Source organism: Acinonyx jubatus, chromosome E2, assembly GCF_027475565.1.
Source record: "Acinonyx jubatus isolate Ajub_Pintada_27869175 chromosome E2, VMU_Ajub_asm_v1.0, whole genome shotgun sequence".
Classification (NCBI taxonomy): domain Eukaryota; kingdom Metazoa; phylum Chordata; class Mammalia; order Carnivora; family Felidae; genus Acinonyx; species Acinonyx jubatus.
The window spans coordinates 27,401,033-27,417,430 of record NC_069396.1 but is presented as its reverse complement, the minus strand read 5'-3'; the positions used below and the strand labels follow the sequence as shown (position 1 = coordinate 27,417,430).

Genomic DNA, 16,398 nt, shown 5'->3' with positions numbered 1-16,398 from the left:
TTTCGCCCATGGTATGGCTGGTCAAACTGAAATGACCGGATTTAATCACTGGTGCCATTTCAAGATTTAGAAAGGGAGGAGCAAACGTAAGACAGAACTTATCAAAACCTCCAGGCCGTGCTGCCACCCCACATCAGAACCCCAGCCAGGTCTATAATGCGGTCACAGCTTCCAGGGTCTCAAAGGCCACAGTGCCTTTGCAGCAGCTACTCCCGCTGCCCGAAATTTCTCCTCTCCTTCGTCCGCCAAAGCCCTACTTGTTCTATATAATCAACATCTCCCTCTAATGCTTTCCCTACCTTCCCCAACCTGAGCTCACATGCCCTCTCCAGTGAGTTATGTGTTTCCTCCTCCCTGCTCTCATTACACCCTACCCAAATCTTTTCACAGAACTCGCTCCCTCATTTGCCTAGAAATAGAGGCCCAAATATTGAACTCCATACCTCTGTTACTCTGTAACCTTGGACAAATGTTCTCAACCCATCAAACTTGTACTTCATAGACTTGTGTAAAGAGATCATTCCTGGAAAGCACTTAACACAATGCCTGGCACATGACAGGTGCCCAATGAAGAGTAGCTAGCGTTCTGTTGAATGAACAGTCCGAGAGACAAGGGTCAAAGGCTACAGAAGACACCAAATCTGGAGGGGGAGAGAGAGGTAAGGCTACTAAAGAAACATCACCAAGACTTCCGCTTAGGTATTTGCTCAGGCTACCATTACCAGTGGCATTTCAGAGTACACAGAGGGACATTTCAGTTGTGTGAGTGCTGGCTGACCTCTTATGTTTCACAGCTCCTGCCAACAGCTTCGCCTGGGAGAACTTGTTCTTGGTTTCTATGGATTTCACAGCCACTTTCTTCTCCACCTCCTTCTTGTTTTCTGGAGAAAGTCCAACTTTGTTGAGATTACTGTGTTGTAGGTTAAGGGTCAAACTAAGCAAAAATAAGAGTAATGGCAGGACAGTGGTAAATCAAGAGAAGCCAGACTCGCATAATCCACTAGGACTTCAGCTCTGCCATGTAATGTTTGGCCTACTTATATTCAAAATAATGTCCTCTCCTCTTTATTCTGCCAGGAATATCCAGCTGATTTAAAGAGAGATAGATGAAGGTGACCACAGAGGGAGAAGACCCAATTTAATATACAGAAGCAAACTTTTTCCCTCTGACTCTCAGTGAAAATCTGAGTTACAGTCTGAAAACCTCCCTAAAGATATGGCCAACATCATGCTTGCTGGCAAAAACAAAAATCTTAATATAAATGCAACAGAAAAAAAACGTGGCTTCCCCCAAATTTTTAAATATTTGCTTTCTTCCCCCAAGGGTAAAATCAAATCTTGCAGAATGTCCTACCACCAATGGCATTCAATCTTGGACACCACAGAGACTAACTCCTACTCTGCTGGTGCAAGTCAACATTAGAATCACCTTAAGCCTCGTTAAAATACAAGAGTCCCTCCCCTGTCCCAAACCTACTGAATAAGGACCTCCAGAGGCCCAGGAAACTGTCTTAAATACTTTCTTCAAGGTGATTTTACCCAGTGCACATGCAACACAAGAACCAAAATGTCTTTAAAAGCACAACCAGTTCACTTGTAACATCACTTCTTGCAGGCTTGACCTCAATCTCTGGCTGTCAAGCTTTGGCACTTTCTTTTGTTCTCTCCGCCAGCCCCTCCCCGTCCTTCCCTTTCGCACTCTCACAAACCATTAGCAATAGATTTGGACTTGGTGCAATTCTTTATTTAAGAGGCAGCGATGCCTTAACGGAACAATAGTGACACCTAGCGACCAAAACATCTAAGAAGCAGGTAATATCAGCCCAAAGCAGAGGGGGTATATGTATATGGCCTTTGAATCCTGGAGAAAACTGGGTATCAGAAATAAGGAAATTCTAATTCTGATCACTCTTCAGGCACTCACTTTCTTACAAGCACCAGTTACCTTAAATATTTGCAGTGTTCAATGGAGATTACACAAAACACTCTTACTATTCTGAGTTTCATCAATTTAAGGGTTTCAAAGTCAACATGGAAACTGATTGTATGTTAATATTATGTGTTTGGCCTTTTAGAATAAAAAAGAATCAGATTTCATCTTTCTAGTACCAAATGCCAAAAACCACCAGCATGATGATTTTTACCTGCAACTCCTTCATTAAGGGATAAATTCTTTTGAGAGACAGAGAGAGAAAGAGAGAGAGAGAGAGAGAGAGAGACAGTGTGTGAGTGGTACAGGCAAAGAGGGAGACACAGAATTTGAAGCAGGCTCCAGGCTCTAAGCTGTCAGCACAGAGTCCGACGTGGGGCTCGAACACACGGACCGTGAGATCATGACCTGAGCCGAAGTCGGATGCTCCACTGACTGAGCCACCCAGGCACCAAGGGATAAACTCTTAAGAGAAAACTCTTAATATTGAAAAATAAAAATGGAAAAACTTAAAACACACATATTTATAATACTAGGACACAGACAAAAAACACTTCACTTTTTATTCCTTTAAAGTGAAGAAAAACTGGGGCGCCTGGGTAGCTCAGTCGGTTTGAGTGTCCAACTCTTGATTTCGGTTCAGGTCATGATCTCACTCATGATCACGGGACTGAGCCCCACATGGGCCTCCAAGCTGAGCGTGGAACCTGCTTGGGATTCTCTCTCCCCCTCAGTCCCTCTCCCCAGCTCATGCTCTTTGCCTCTAAAATAAAAAAATTTTAAAAATCAATAGGTGAAAAAAAACGCTGCAACCTTTTTTTTGGGGGGTGGGGTAGAGAATAATATTACTTTTGATCCAGAGCCAAAGCATAAGCCATTTTTCCCCTTAAGTTCCTCTCTCCCTAAAATGCTCTATATACACAAGCACACCTCAAAAATCCCAAGGAATTCATTAGATGAGGCATTTTTTTAATTACATGCTTTTTAACACATATAATATCGCTAAATACTGGCTTAATCTGAAGAAAACAAAAGTTCTATTGTTTATATGGCACAAACCACAGTTTATCACCTTTACAAGTATCACATTATAAAATGTCTCCTATTATAACAATCAAGCAAAGTCAAGAATCTGCTCCTGACTTAGAGCTTCAATAAACAAATGTCTAACCCTTCAGTTCCTATCTCAACATGTCTCTGGCTGCATGCATGCCAGGGATCCGTGCATTACAGATCAGTGGGTTGGAAGGCTTGCTTTTCTAGTTTTTCTAGACAGTTGGAACTTACCAAGTTTCCAACAAAAGCCACTATCCATGGGGCCTCTCCAGTGTTGTCCTGTAATGTTAGCAGGGCAGGAAAGTTTCTTTTTGCCTTACTGCTGCCCTGTTCATTCTTCCCTTTGAACTGAAAACTGGAAGGCTTTGCACACTCATGCCAAACCAACACCACGCTCCAGAATGTTGCCTTGGGAGATGTTCTATGTCTTATTTGCTAGCCTGCCAAATTAAGCACATAAAACAAGACATAATTCTAATGATCACTGTAACTGATGTATTTCCTTAGAGGAAAAAAGGCTGGTGCGTGACACAATACAGTATGTACCACATCTGCCCATCTCTACAAACATGCGCAGTATTCTTCTGGAGTTGCCAGGGAAGGCAGTGGAGGAGGGGAGCGCCAGAAGGGCCAGCTTCAATCCTACAGTTGGGATTGAGGTGTGACTCTCCATCATCTCCGATCTTATTTTTTTTTTTTCAACGTTTATTTATTTTTGGGACAGAGAGAGACAGAGCATGAACAGGGGAGGGGCAGAGAGAGAGGGAGACACAGAATCGGAAACAGGCTCCAGGCTCTGAGCCATCAGCCCAGAGCCTGACGCGGGGCTCAAACTCACGGACCGCGAGATCGTGACCTGGCTGAAGTCGGACGCTTAACCGACTGCGCCACCCAGGCGCCCCTCATCTCCGATCTTAAATGTTACACCAGAATCCCACTAGGAAAACCGAGACTGGAAGCCAGGGCTCTCACCACCAGTTCACAGTGGGTTTCACGGCACCAAGCTGTCACCTTATCTCAATTGTTGTCAGTCACCTTGATTTCAGCCAAATCCCTGGGAATCAGTCCACATTTGCTCCTACACAGCTCTTTAATGGAACCTACTGCACATTCCCTGCAAAAAAAACCAACTAGCACATACACACAGCCGTATCACTAACTTTAGAGGTAAAGCCTGCTCAATCACACCAGTGGGGTTATTCAATTTATAAGCTTGAAATATTCAAATAAGTCTTCTCATAGGAAAAAAGCTAGGGTGGCTCTCCTGTGAGTCATTCATTAATTTGTTCACACATACACTGAGAACCTACATGCCAGGAACCAGGGAAATCAGTGGTGACCAAATCTTTATTCTTATGGATCTTTATATTCCAGCAGTAAGAGAGGCACAGAAACTAAGAAGCAAATTAAATTAAGATTTTCTTAATTTTCTTACGAGAATTACTGTTAAAAAGTGACATCATACACACTGATGTGCTTTGGTGAAATTTTAGAGGGGGTGTGGAGGGAAAGAGGGTCTCTATGAGGGAGACGCGAGCTGAGACCCAAGTGCCATGAAATGCCAGCCCTGTAAAATCTGAAGACAGAACATTCCAGGCTGAAAAACAACAAACACAAAGGCCTTGAAATGGAATCACAAAGCTCAGCCTGAGAGGAACATAAAGGAGGCCAGCAGGCTGGAGTGTAGTGAACATGAGGAAGCAGTTCAAGACGCAACAGGAAGATGGGTTGGCCTAAATCATGCAGGGCCTGGTAAGAATGCAGATTTTTAAGCCTAAAGGCCACAGGAAGCCACTAGTGTTTCAAATAGGAAAGTGACAGGATTTCATGTATGTTTTTAAATGTTCTTTTTGACCAAAGTGAGAATGGATTGTTGCACATCAGAGCAGAAGCAGAGACTAATTCGGTGGTCACAGTGGTCCTGAGAAGCACAGAGAGTCGAACTGCACAGAGGTGGAGTCCATTTTGGAAAGTTTTTGGGCCAGGCCCGTGTGGGCACGGAAGCACCGTTACGGAGATCTGAAAGAGCAGAAAAAGAAGAGATCGGGGGGCGAGGGCAGTGTGAGGAGTGGAGAGTAGGGGTGGTGAGGCACAGAACTGAGAATTCTGACTCAGCCAAGTTACACGTGGGATGCCTATTGACACATGCAGGGGATGACAAAAAGGCAACACTGAGCCAAAGCGAGGTCATCTTTGTTGTCTTCTCAGTTTTCCCCTCTGTGGAAACAGAACAGGCTACACCTCTAGGGAAGATCTTAAGGAGGACACAGGAGAGTCGCTAAACATTTCCTTTTGAAACTCAGAAGCCAATTTCTCCCCTGGATGAGTTTACTGCAGCGCCCATCTGTTTCAGAGTCTAATCCCACAAGGCAAAAATACTCTGGTACTGACTATTAGGATTTAGGCCTTTAGTTAATCCTAAAGGATCTGGACTTTTGATTGCAACAGACTCTTGCATGCGACCTAACTCCATAAATCACTGCCAGTTATTCAGTCACAGGAATGTCAGTGTTGAAAGGGAACTCAGAGGTCACGAGGTAGAAAACCTTATTCTCATTCTATTTGTGAAGAAACTTAAATCCACAGACGTTGACGAGGAAACGGACACCATACAGATTTGTCTCAAGGTACAAAGGATATTCTGTATTCCTTCAGTTCTTTCAGTTCTTCTTCTCTTCGTTGCTTTTCTAGTAGTTCCTGCTGCCGGGAAACCTCGTCGAGGAAGTTAGTCTCATCTTCGTCTAAGCCTCTTACCATGTTTTCTGAGGAAATAATTGAACAAGGAACACTTAGCAGGCTAAAGGGAAAACAGAGTCAAATAAGATTTTTCCTTCTCCTTATTTTTAATAAGCAGCAGATCCTTTAGAGGATTAGAAGAAAGAATTTGTAAACACCTCGGCTTCTGGAGAGGGAACACAGCATAAAATCAAGGCATTTCTTCCATTACTAGACATTAGCACAGAATTAAAATGGGTATCTTGAGCTCGAAACAAAAATGTTCAATGTGGTCTGGAAGGCAGCAAGCTATCTCTTTTCCACCAAATGAACATCTAGAGACTAGATAATCGAGACAGTTCCGTGGCTAGTTAGACAAAGTGTTGCATGAGGCAAAAGTGCACCAAAAAGGCTGTGCGGAGTGTGCTGGACTGTTTCTGAAGCTTACTGAATTTGAACTGCTCCTCATACTCCTGCTGCTTCCTGTCTTTCTGTTCCTGTAGCCTTTCATACAGAGACCGAGGGTCATAAACCTCCTCTGGACATTCTGAAAGAAAGGGGGAGGGAAAGAAAGACAGGGGGGAGAAAAGGTACATACTTTAGAATTGTTCACATTATTTTGGAATCACAAAGGATTTCAAAGATAAAGTCAAGTCTCTGCATGATCTGAGGGCAAGGATAACACAAAAATAGCACTAAGTCCACAGCTTCCCTCTGGACCTGAGAGAGGGGCCGGCAGTTCTCAAAGGCAACCACCAACGGCAAGAGGACCCATGGCCGAGACAGTTAACTGGAAGAGGGGCCAGCCCAACCCCCACAGAGCGGCAGCATTCTCAGTCGTTCAGATCCTGCATCCCCCTGTAAAGATGGAACAGACTTGCAGAATCTTCTAGAAGGCAGGATGGTGGCATGGACAATGCATACTGTGCTTCTGCTCCCACCACGGGGGCCTTGCATCGGCTCCTGCCCCACTCTGAGTCTCAATCCCCCTACTCTAAAGTGAGGACGTTAGTGCCTCCTCTGAGGGCTGCTGTGAAGATTAGAGATCGTTACGTTGAATACCGAACTGTAAGGCCACATACCTTCTGGATCTTCAGGTTTTCGAACTTTCTCCCATTCTTCTTGCCTCCTTTTGCGCCGTTCATCTAGTTCTGCCTCGGACACAAACCTCTTTTTGATAACAAGATTACCATCATCCCCTCCATCCATAATGGAACAACTGGTCTACAAAAAACATATGAAACATTTCAAGTGAGAACCGCAATTGAAATTCTAAGGTGAAACAAGGAGATTTAGCTCTGTCTCACCTAGCAACAGATTATAGATCACTGATGGAAGCGCATGATTACATTTTTCCTACTGTATCAGGCAGTTTTATTCACATTTATGTTATCTACGAAGTCAGCGAGAGGACCTGGACTAATTCTTATTACCTGCTGTATGTACACGGAAGTCTTACACTGCAGATATTTCTTGGTCCCTCTAATCTAAACCAATTGGCTTCCTGGGCACCCTAACTTTTTCCCCAGTTTTCAACCTCTTTTATTTCGGTGACATCTGACATTGTTCCTTCTTGAAATACCTGTTTCAGGGACATTCCACTACCTCCATTTGCGTTATTGTTTCCAAGTAGGTTCAGAATGGAGAAACTCAGGTATTCAAGGAGCCCTGGAAACAAAGTCTAGTTTGTACAACAGGGAAGGGATGTGCCTAGAGGCACACAAGCCCCAAATGGAGAAAGCAAGACGAGAACCCAGATCTCCTAACTTCAGGTTTAATGTGCTGTGCGCCACACTGAGTGGGGTTCAGGTCTTTCCTGACCTTCCTTCCTGTAAGCTACAGATCTATGCCCCTAAAGAGTCTATCTTCAATCCTTCCCTTTTCTCACTCCCACAATGACCTTGCCCACTTTATGAATATCTTGATGTACAAGATTCCCAAATCCCAAATCCATATACCTCTACCTGAGCCTCTCTTCGGAAGGAAGGGACAAAGAAATATAGAGGAGTGTGCATTACTCCTTTTAAGCCTTTCTGCTTTTCTTTGCTAGTTTCTTTCTTTCTGTTCTTTCTTTCTGAAGAACCGTGGAATTAACTCTCTACTCAGACATGTTGTATTATTCACAGAATTACACCCTAACAAGGAAGCAGATATTCTGCACTACTAAGACATCAACTCAATGTCCATTCCAAGATGATCCCGAATAACAAATGTAAGTCTCTACTGATAGCACAAAAATAAAGAAGCTGCCATTTATTGAACTCTTACCATGCACCAAATACATTTTTATGTATATTATCTCATTTATGCTTCCATTGACCCTATGAGAAATACTCTCTCCTCACAGATGAAGAAATGGAAGCCCAGGGAAGTTAGGTCACTCGTCCAAGGCGATAAAAGGTGGTGAATGGTAGAGCTGGTATGACATCAAAAATTCATACTCTTACCCACTTCACCATCCCCTTCCCCAGAAACCTGGGATCCTGGTTAAAAAGAAGGACATGTCAATTTCAGTGTTCTTCCTATACCAAATTCCAGGCTGAAACTGTTCATGTAAGTATTTTAATAAAGATGAAAATGGAAGGTAAGAAAACAAATCCAAACATTCTTAACAAGAGACCAGTTTCAGCCTAAATCCTACTGTAGCTGAATTTTAGTTCAATATAACAACCATGAGAGAGAATTTTGAAATTTACTAGAAAGAAAACCAAATCAATTGGCAGAAGCTACTGTTCCCACCTAAAACCCACAACCTGCACACTTGTGATTTACCCTCAATGTCTCCAGCCAAAGGACTGTTACAGACACAGAATTATTCAGTCTCTGTTGACCATGCCAAAAATTTCTCAAGTTCTGCAGAATAACATCTTAGGAAACATGAGCCGACATATTCTTAAATGTCTTAAATTAGGACTCTAATGAATTGGAGAGATACACTGGATTCTCGATGTCCCCCCTTTCTTATCCTATTTGATGGCTGCAGCGCTCCTCTCTCACCCTAAATTGGCCACCTGGTTTCTTCACCTCACCCTTATTTCCTGGTAAATAATTCAGAGTGGCTCGGGTCCTTATGTCACACCTAACAGGATTCTCCATCCAACATATGAATCCACCATACATACCCAGGAGATTTTCATCCAACCCACACTCTAAAACTTCAACAGGGACCAATGCACTCATTCCCAGGCAGCTGACTCCCTCTCTGAGTAGATTTGACTGGTAGGATAGTTCTTCCTTAAACCAAACTGCAATCTGTCTCCCTATAAATTCCACACTCAGGTTTAATCCACTGGGACTACAGAAAGGGAGCCAAATTCTTTTTACAACATGACAATGCTTCCACTGTTTGAGGACAACTCCCACGGTCCTCCTAATCTGTCACTTTTCTGGACCAAACATCCCTAGTTCTTTTAATCTTATGAAGCAGAGAAAAATAATAGTTTCTCAAAGCAGTACACTTATCAGATTGCATAGGATTTCAACCTGGGAAATATATATTAGGATGTGGCAATGCCCTGGCATTCCTACTGAATGCATCTCTCCACTCTCATTGTACGTTTTAAAAAAGGAAAGAAAATAACATATTAATACTGAAAAAAAGTGTTCCAATAGGCAAAAACAAAACAAAACCTAGACTCGCAAATGGTTCCATCTAAATGAGAATTCAGTCTCTAAGATTTATTCTTATAAATCAAAATTAAGAAAGTAAAATCATTAATTTTCACAGCTTGTTGCATTTTTGGAAAAGGAGAACCTGTCTTCAGTTAAACTTTAACCAAGATCCCTGAACTCAAGGGACAAAGCCTTCAAGATACATGTGTTAAAAGATTTGAATTTGAAACAGAAACTAGAGAATCTTCCAACACTTCTCTCTGGGGAAAAGACAAACTTATGGGATTCCAAGAAATCCTCATCCTCTTTCTCATCAATCTTTTTTCACTTAAGTGTTAGAATTCAACTTCTACCCAAAGGGTTGAGTCTGTGCCATTCACCATCTTTCACACCACAAGGACAAAACCAGGAATCGGAGATGGTTACCAAAACTCAAAGAAGATGAAGCAGCACGTTGAAAAAGGGAAATTTAAAGACAATGGCTTCAGAATTTGACAGAGAAACTACCGCTCTCAATGGGATGGTTTCCTGAAAACAGAGTCAAAACGAATGAACACTTAAAAAAGCCTGCTCTTTAAAGCTTATATTATAGTCCTGATATTCCCTTGTCTCAAAATAAATTTTAAAAAGCTAGATGGCCACACCTAATTATAAAGAATTTCTGAGCATTAAAGGGATACAACTAAAGCACAGATTGCTCTAGCCTTTCTAGCCTTTCTACATCTTCCGCGTGTCCTCATTCCCTGGCACTTCAACCATCGTTCCCTCCTTGCCTTCAACCTTGCCAGTGGCCCTCCTGGCTACTGGTCATCTTCCTATGTTAGGAGACGTCAAAGATAGGGACAGAAAATGCTCATGAACAAGTGGCCATACTCCTGAGTATTCAGATAATGGTCAGGATATTCCCTCTCCAGAAATACTCAGATTTTTTCAGGATTCAAAACTTCACTGTCAATACATACCGCCAAGAAGCAAGCTTAACTTCACACACCTTTCACCACAACTTGATCGAAGTTCCCCACTAGAAAACAAGTACCTTCTGTACCAGTCTCCTTACACAAGGCAGCACAGGTAACGATAAAGACTTTACACTCTGTCTGAAATCAAGAGACCTCAGTTCTGCCAGTTACAAGCTGTATGCCCTGGGCAAGTCACTTAAGTGCTCAGAGTCTTGGTTTCCTCATCCACAGGTTGCACTCACCAGTGGGGATTAAAATAGTCCTGCACAACAGAGAGTTTCTGTGAGGATAAACAAGGTAATTCGTGCAAAGCACTTAGCACACTGTTTGACACATGCCTAAAAAATGCTTTGAAAGGTCTGCCATTACTACAAAGCACTACGCTAAGCTCTGGACTGATTATAGGAGAGAAATACTGTCTGTACTCAAGGAGTGGGGAAGAAACAGATCATTCACGTGAACAAAGGGATTACATCAAACAGAGAAATTAGGAAAAACTTACATGTATATATAATTTGGTAATTCTATATTTTCCCTTTAGTTGGGTTCTCCATTTTACTCTTTTATTAGGTTAATTTAAATAAAATTGACATTGTGCTTCCACTAGTCCAGCCAGATTCTATGAGGTGCATAGAAGAAATAAACTTTAAAAGAGTTAGTACCCTTAAGCTAGTTATTACCAGATAATAGTGTATATAATGAATTACTACAATGAATAGTACAAGTAAGGGGCAACAATGAAGGGCATAAATACGGATCAATCTAGTTTCCCTGGCTGAAAACCTGGACATGAACCTTTTCCTTCACTGCCTTACATCTCACCAGTCACCAAGTCTGGTGTTGCTACCTCATAATGACCTCTTTTTTATCCATCTTTCCTTTTTTTTCAAGAGGAGAGTCCTTTCTTTTTTTTTTTTTTTTTTAGTTTATTTATTTATTTTGAGAGAGAAAGAGAGAGCTGGGGAGGGGCAGAGGGAGGGAGAATGAATCTCAAGCAGGCTCCGCACCCCCAGCACAGAGCCCGACACCGGGCTTGAACCCATGAACCGTAAGACCATGATCTGAACCGCAATCAGGAGTCAGAAGCTCAACTGACTGAGCCACCCCGGCCTCCTGAGTCCTTTCCTTTCTAATGTCTTCTTTTCAGGACCTCATCCCGGCAAGGGCTACTGCAATAGCCTTCCACTAGTCTCCCTGTTTCTACATTCACCCCTACTCGAGCCGTTTCTAACTCTAACACTACCCCAGCACTTACCCACTGTGTTTTACCGTTTGTGACTGTTCCAACGGCTCTTTGTATTCATAGTGCTTCTTAGCACAGTGTCTGGCATATATTAGGCAGATAATAATAAATACTTATTGAATAAACCAACCATGAAGAGGATTTCAAGAATTTAAGCAGGGAAGAATGATCTCACATGAATATTCCAAGGTAATGTCCACATGAGTTACAGAAAATAGATGTTACGTAAGTATTTGCTCAAGCTCCTATGTCTCACAGGGAATTCTATTCAAACACAAAATTTGGGTGGCCAGAAACACACGACCAAAAATTAAATCGCTTTCCTATATTACATAATTGATATGTTCTTCAAGAATAACTCACTACTTTCCTTTAATTTCAACTGAATGAAAAATGCTGTTACACTGAAGAAAAAGTATTTCCCACAGAAAGCATTTTTCTTTGAAGAGTTCAATTTTCATTGGTTGTTTATTCTGCAAAAGAAGGTGATGAGAACCTGGAGCTCATTCACCTCCTTCTGGAAGTAAGCAAGAACTGGAAAATAAACTGTTTATTTCTAAATCCTACTGCCCTGCTAAATTTCCACAAGTCTCTTATTTTTCCCTTTTGCTAGAATAATTAAAAACAAAACACAAACAAAGCCCAGGGGCCTGGGACCGAACTATAAAGATTCATGTAGGAATGAAGAGTATTTACAACAGGAATATTCGTTTTCTTCAGTGTATTTAATTTTAGAAAGAATAAATGCTGTCAACTTTCCTTTACTCACATTGCTTTTTTCCCCCCGTAAGATGATTCAAGTTTAATTATCAAACTAAACATTGCATTACCTTAAAAAGGATTAAGTTCTTCAAATAGGGAATTCATGGAAAACCAAAACCACACCAAAATCACTTTGTCCAACCTTAAAAGTTACAAACTGACACTTATAGTTTTCAAATTTGCTTGACAGCCAAAAAAACACAAAGTTCTTATATATCAGGCCAAAGTAACTGTTAAACATAGCACTTCTGTGTTTGTACTGGAGACTGTGGTATTTAATTTCCAGGTTGGAGGGACAAAATGGGCCCGGTGACACCGCATTCTATACAAGATATAAAACTTCCACTGCTGCTGCCCCCAAAGTAATTCCTACTGCTGACTTGAAAAATTATTCCATTTAGCTAGTGCCATGATACAAGTTAATGAGATCTGGTTTCCTATGGAATTGAATTTTGTGATGGCAGACTACTTAAGTGTTTACATCACTGGCCACTACACCTTCCTAATTCTAACATTAGACTGTAGTGTAAAAAGACACCAGGGGGAATCAGATTTCTTTGTTATGGTGTTCTGAGGCTTCTCTTTGGGAAGCAAAAACAATAGGCCAATCCACTTTCCTTTCGCCAGTAAATATACTTAAGTCCTGCTCTTCCAACATTTTTACCCTGATGTTCAAGTCACATGGGATTTCAAAATGCAGGACAGCAATTAAGAGGAATTTGCCATCTGGCAAACTCAACTGTATTCCAAATAGACAGCTTTCTGGCCAGAAGTCACTTCTACCAAGCCACAGTAATTCAGATCAAGATGACTTTCCCTATACATTATAAAACTTCAGAGCACGACAACTTCTAACAGAGAACAAGATGAGCGTTTGTTACCAAAGTAATCCTCAATCTAACATTAAGCCTTATTTAATGCACTCCAGTAGCAAAGGAGACTAAAGGAATCTAAAAATCAGGGTACAGCATACGCAATTTTATTCATATTTAAAATGTTTATTATAAAGAGCAATTTGTCACAATCTTCTGGTTGTCCAGGCATCTAAAAAAACACATGCAATAAAAAAAATTTTTTTTTAAAGCAAATGTATATATACATTTATCTTTTCATAGCACATGAACAGTCTATCATACGTGCTTTTACCTTGAATTCATCTATATGTACTGAAAAGAAAAAGAGATCTTAAAATATTAATTTCTTTGACTGATCATCAGTTCCTTAGTTCATGTGTGCCTCTCAGAGTATAATCACTTTCCTCACTATGTATGATTCTAATATTAGCTGTATTTTTTACACATTGTGACTCCTAAATGCCAACCAACTAGTTTATCTGGGGTTCAAAGGAAGATAAACTTTGCATTACACAAACCATACAAGGCCAACTAACCCATTCAGTGGTATTGTTGAAGTAAATCTTTACAGGGGACCTACTGTGTGCAAGGCACAGAGTGCTCGGTGCTGAAATGGCACTCTACAATTTAGCAAATGAAGAAGTTGCATTCAGTAAAAGAGATAAGGTTGGCATAAGCAATTTTAGGAGAAGAATGAGGTTAAATGCTACAAGAGAATAAATAGAAGCTAAGCACTATGGAGTTCAGAAAAGGAAGACTAAAAAAAAGTATCAGGGAAACTTCATGTTGACAGCAGCTGTGACACTACACAGGGAAAAGTGGTGAAAGTTTAAGGTATACGGAGAAAGATCTTTAAGATTGCCTGAAATCACAAATTTCACATTCCAAAATCAACACGAAAGGGGGCTTTCATTTCCAGAAATAGTGGGCTAGGTAATAAAGACCAATCCTCTACCTCTATGACTAAACAAACAAAAAACTGGAAGAAATTTTTTAAATGATTCTTAAACAGAAAACCTAACAAGGCAGTAAAACAAACAAACAAACAAACAAACAAAAAAGGCCCAAAGCCAAGAAAGGTGAAAGAAAATCAGAAATTAAACCCAACATTCAAACTGGTTTTCATCCTGAGGGTTTCTCTGTCCTTGACCTTGAAAACTGCTGTTTTGATGCACTTACGAAGCAACAGAAACAAAAGTCAAAGCCAGGAGTCTACAAAAGGTGCAGAGTCTGATAACCAACTTCTTCTTCATCTAACCTAGTGTCCCAAAGAACTATACCATTAAGATAAAGGTGGGGGCGCCTGGGTGGCTCAGTCTGTTAAGTGTACAACTCGTGATTTCGGCTCAGGTCATGATCTTAGGTTAGTGAGTTTGAGACCCGCGTCAGTGCAGAGCCCTCTTGGGCTTCTGTCTGTCTCTGTCTCTCAAAAATAAATAAATTTTTTTAAAAAGGTAAAGGTGAACTGGGAGGAAAAACAGCAGCAATAATGAGCAAAAGAAACAGACTCAAAGGGAATTGACAGTGGAATTAACACATATAGATTATAAAACAATGCTTACTGCGTTGAAAGAAACAAAAACCAAGCCTCTAAATTAACAGCAGACTGTGAAACAATGGCATGGCACATTTGAAAAAGGATGAAATAGAACCTCAGGAACTAAAAAACACAATAACTGAATTTAAGATGTCAATGGAAGGGTGTAATAACAGATTAGAAATAACTTGAGAATTAATGAAGAAAACATTATCCAGGATGTAGTATGGAAAAATAAAAGAGTAAGAGGCATAGACAATAAAGTGAAAGGATCTGTGTTAAATCAGCAAAGGAGATAAACAATGGGGCATAGCAATATAAAATGGCCAAGAATTTTACAGAATGAAAAGAAGTCTGACAAACACCAAATCCAACAAAAACACATCCATAGTTGGATATATCGCCAGGAAAATGCAGAAAACAGAAAACAACTTTTAAAATACATCCTACAATAAAGAAACAGATCACATTTAAGAATGCAGACAAAGCATTTTCAAAAGGTGATCAACAGTGAATATACCGAACTTGTTTAATGCAGCTGCCCAAAAGGCACGATTACAGTATGAGTGCATGAATGGCGGAACCACGCACTTTAATTACTTCACTTACCAGCTACGTGGATTTCAATTTCTGAGGCAGCAGCTTAACTCTAACCAAACATCAAGATTCTTAGAAGGTAAAAGGGAAGACTGCTAACCAGGTAAATGGTCTTGACATAATTCTTCCTGATTGTAAGGGATTAAGACACCAACACTTCAGCTGAGAAAAATAGGTGGCCAGCCTCTGCTTTCAGACCCCTATAAATTGTTAACAGCTCCTCTCATGCTCCATTTGAAAGACTGTAAAAGCTGCTTTTATCTCCGCTCAATTCCTGGTTATCAAAAGGGAGTATAAACACTGATTCTTTTCAAGGATTTCAGAAGTCGTGCCCTCCAAACTATTTCATGAGGTCCCTGTTTGATATCAAGTCAAACAGCCGAACAATCAACAAATCTTACCTCACAGCTGGTATACACAAGAGGGCATTGGGAATTCTGACAACCAGGCCCGCACTTGGCTTCCCTGGGTCCCAACTGCAGACCTACTCAGTCAGACTATCTGGGGGGTAGGGTCCGAGAGTCTGCATTTAAACAGGCCACAGAAGATCTCGTTTTCTACTAGATTAAGAACCACTGCTATCAACAAGTAGGTCGCCACCTTTACACCTGTGCTCATTGACAACTCACGTGAGCAAACTCTCAATCAAGATCCTTCAACCCAACCCTCAGTCTTAGTTTCTTTTTTTTTTTTTTTTTTTTTTTTTTTTTTTTTTTGCGAAACGAGCACGGTGGATTGCTATCTAGCAGAAGAAAACGCACTGAGCACAGCAAAAGGTGCATGGTACATAATAAATGTGTTTCCCATCCTACACTTGCACTCTGTGATTCAACCATGTCCAACCAGGCACTCCCACATGTCCTGAGTAGCCCGGAGCCTTTCCAAGACCCCTGGGAGAGAGCCCGCTCCTCACTTGGAACCTGGGTGGCCCCACTTAGCAGAAACGGTGGAAGAGATCCGGCAAGAGGTGCGAAGTCCCAAGACCGCTAGAAAGGGCCGGGATCCTTCCCCCCAGACGACTTGGAGGCCTTCCCGCGGGTTCCCTCGGCTCCCCTCAGGCTGGCCCCCAGCAAGCCCCTGGCTCCGGTGACTCAGAATACTGGGCAAGTGCGCAGACTGAGAACGGGCTTGGC

The 16,398-nt window shown here is 41.4% G+C and overlaps 1 protein-coding gene across 4 annotated transcripts in view; it reads right to left on the bottom strand.

The window, feature by feature from the left end:
* The window catches only part of PSME3IP1 (proteasome activator subunit 3 interacting protein 1), a 31,313-nt gene that overhangs the window by 14,428 nt on the left and 487 nt on the right, over positions 1-16,398 (bottom strand). For 3 of the 4 annotated variants that reach the window (XM_015074519.3, XM_015074515.3, XM_027075825.2), the window contains exons 2-5: positions 6,784-6,925; positions 6,150-6,248; positions 5,627-5,748; positions 779-912 (exon numbers count right to left, since the gene is read on the bottom strand). In XM_015074519.3, coding sequence (XP_014930005.1) covers positions 779-912; positions 5,627-5,748; positions 6,150-6,248; positions 6,784-6,910 — 482 coding nt within the window. In that variant the 5' untranslated portion in view covers positions 6,911-6,925. Of the gene's footprint in view, positions 1-778; positions 913-5,626; positions 5,749-6,149; positions 6,249-6,783; positions 6,926-15,666; positions 15,874-16,398 lie in introns of all 4 variants that reach the window. The other variant, XM_053210177.1, reaches the window with a different exon arrangement.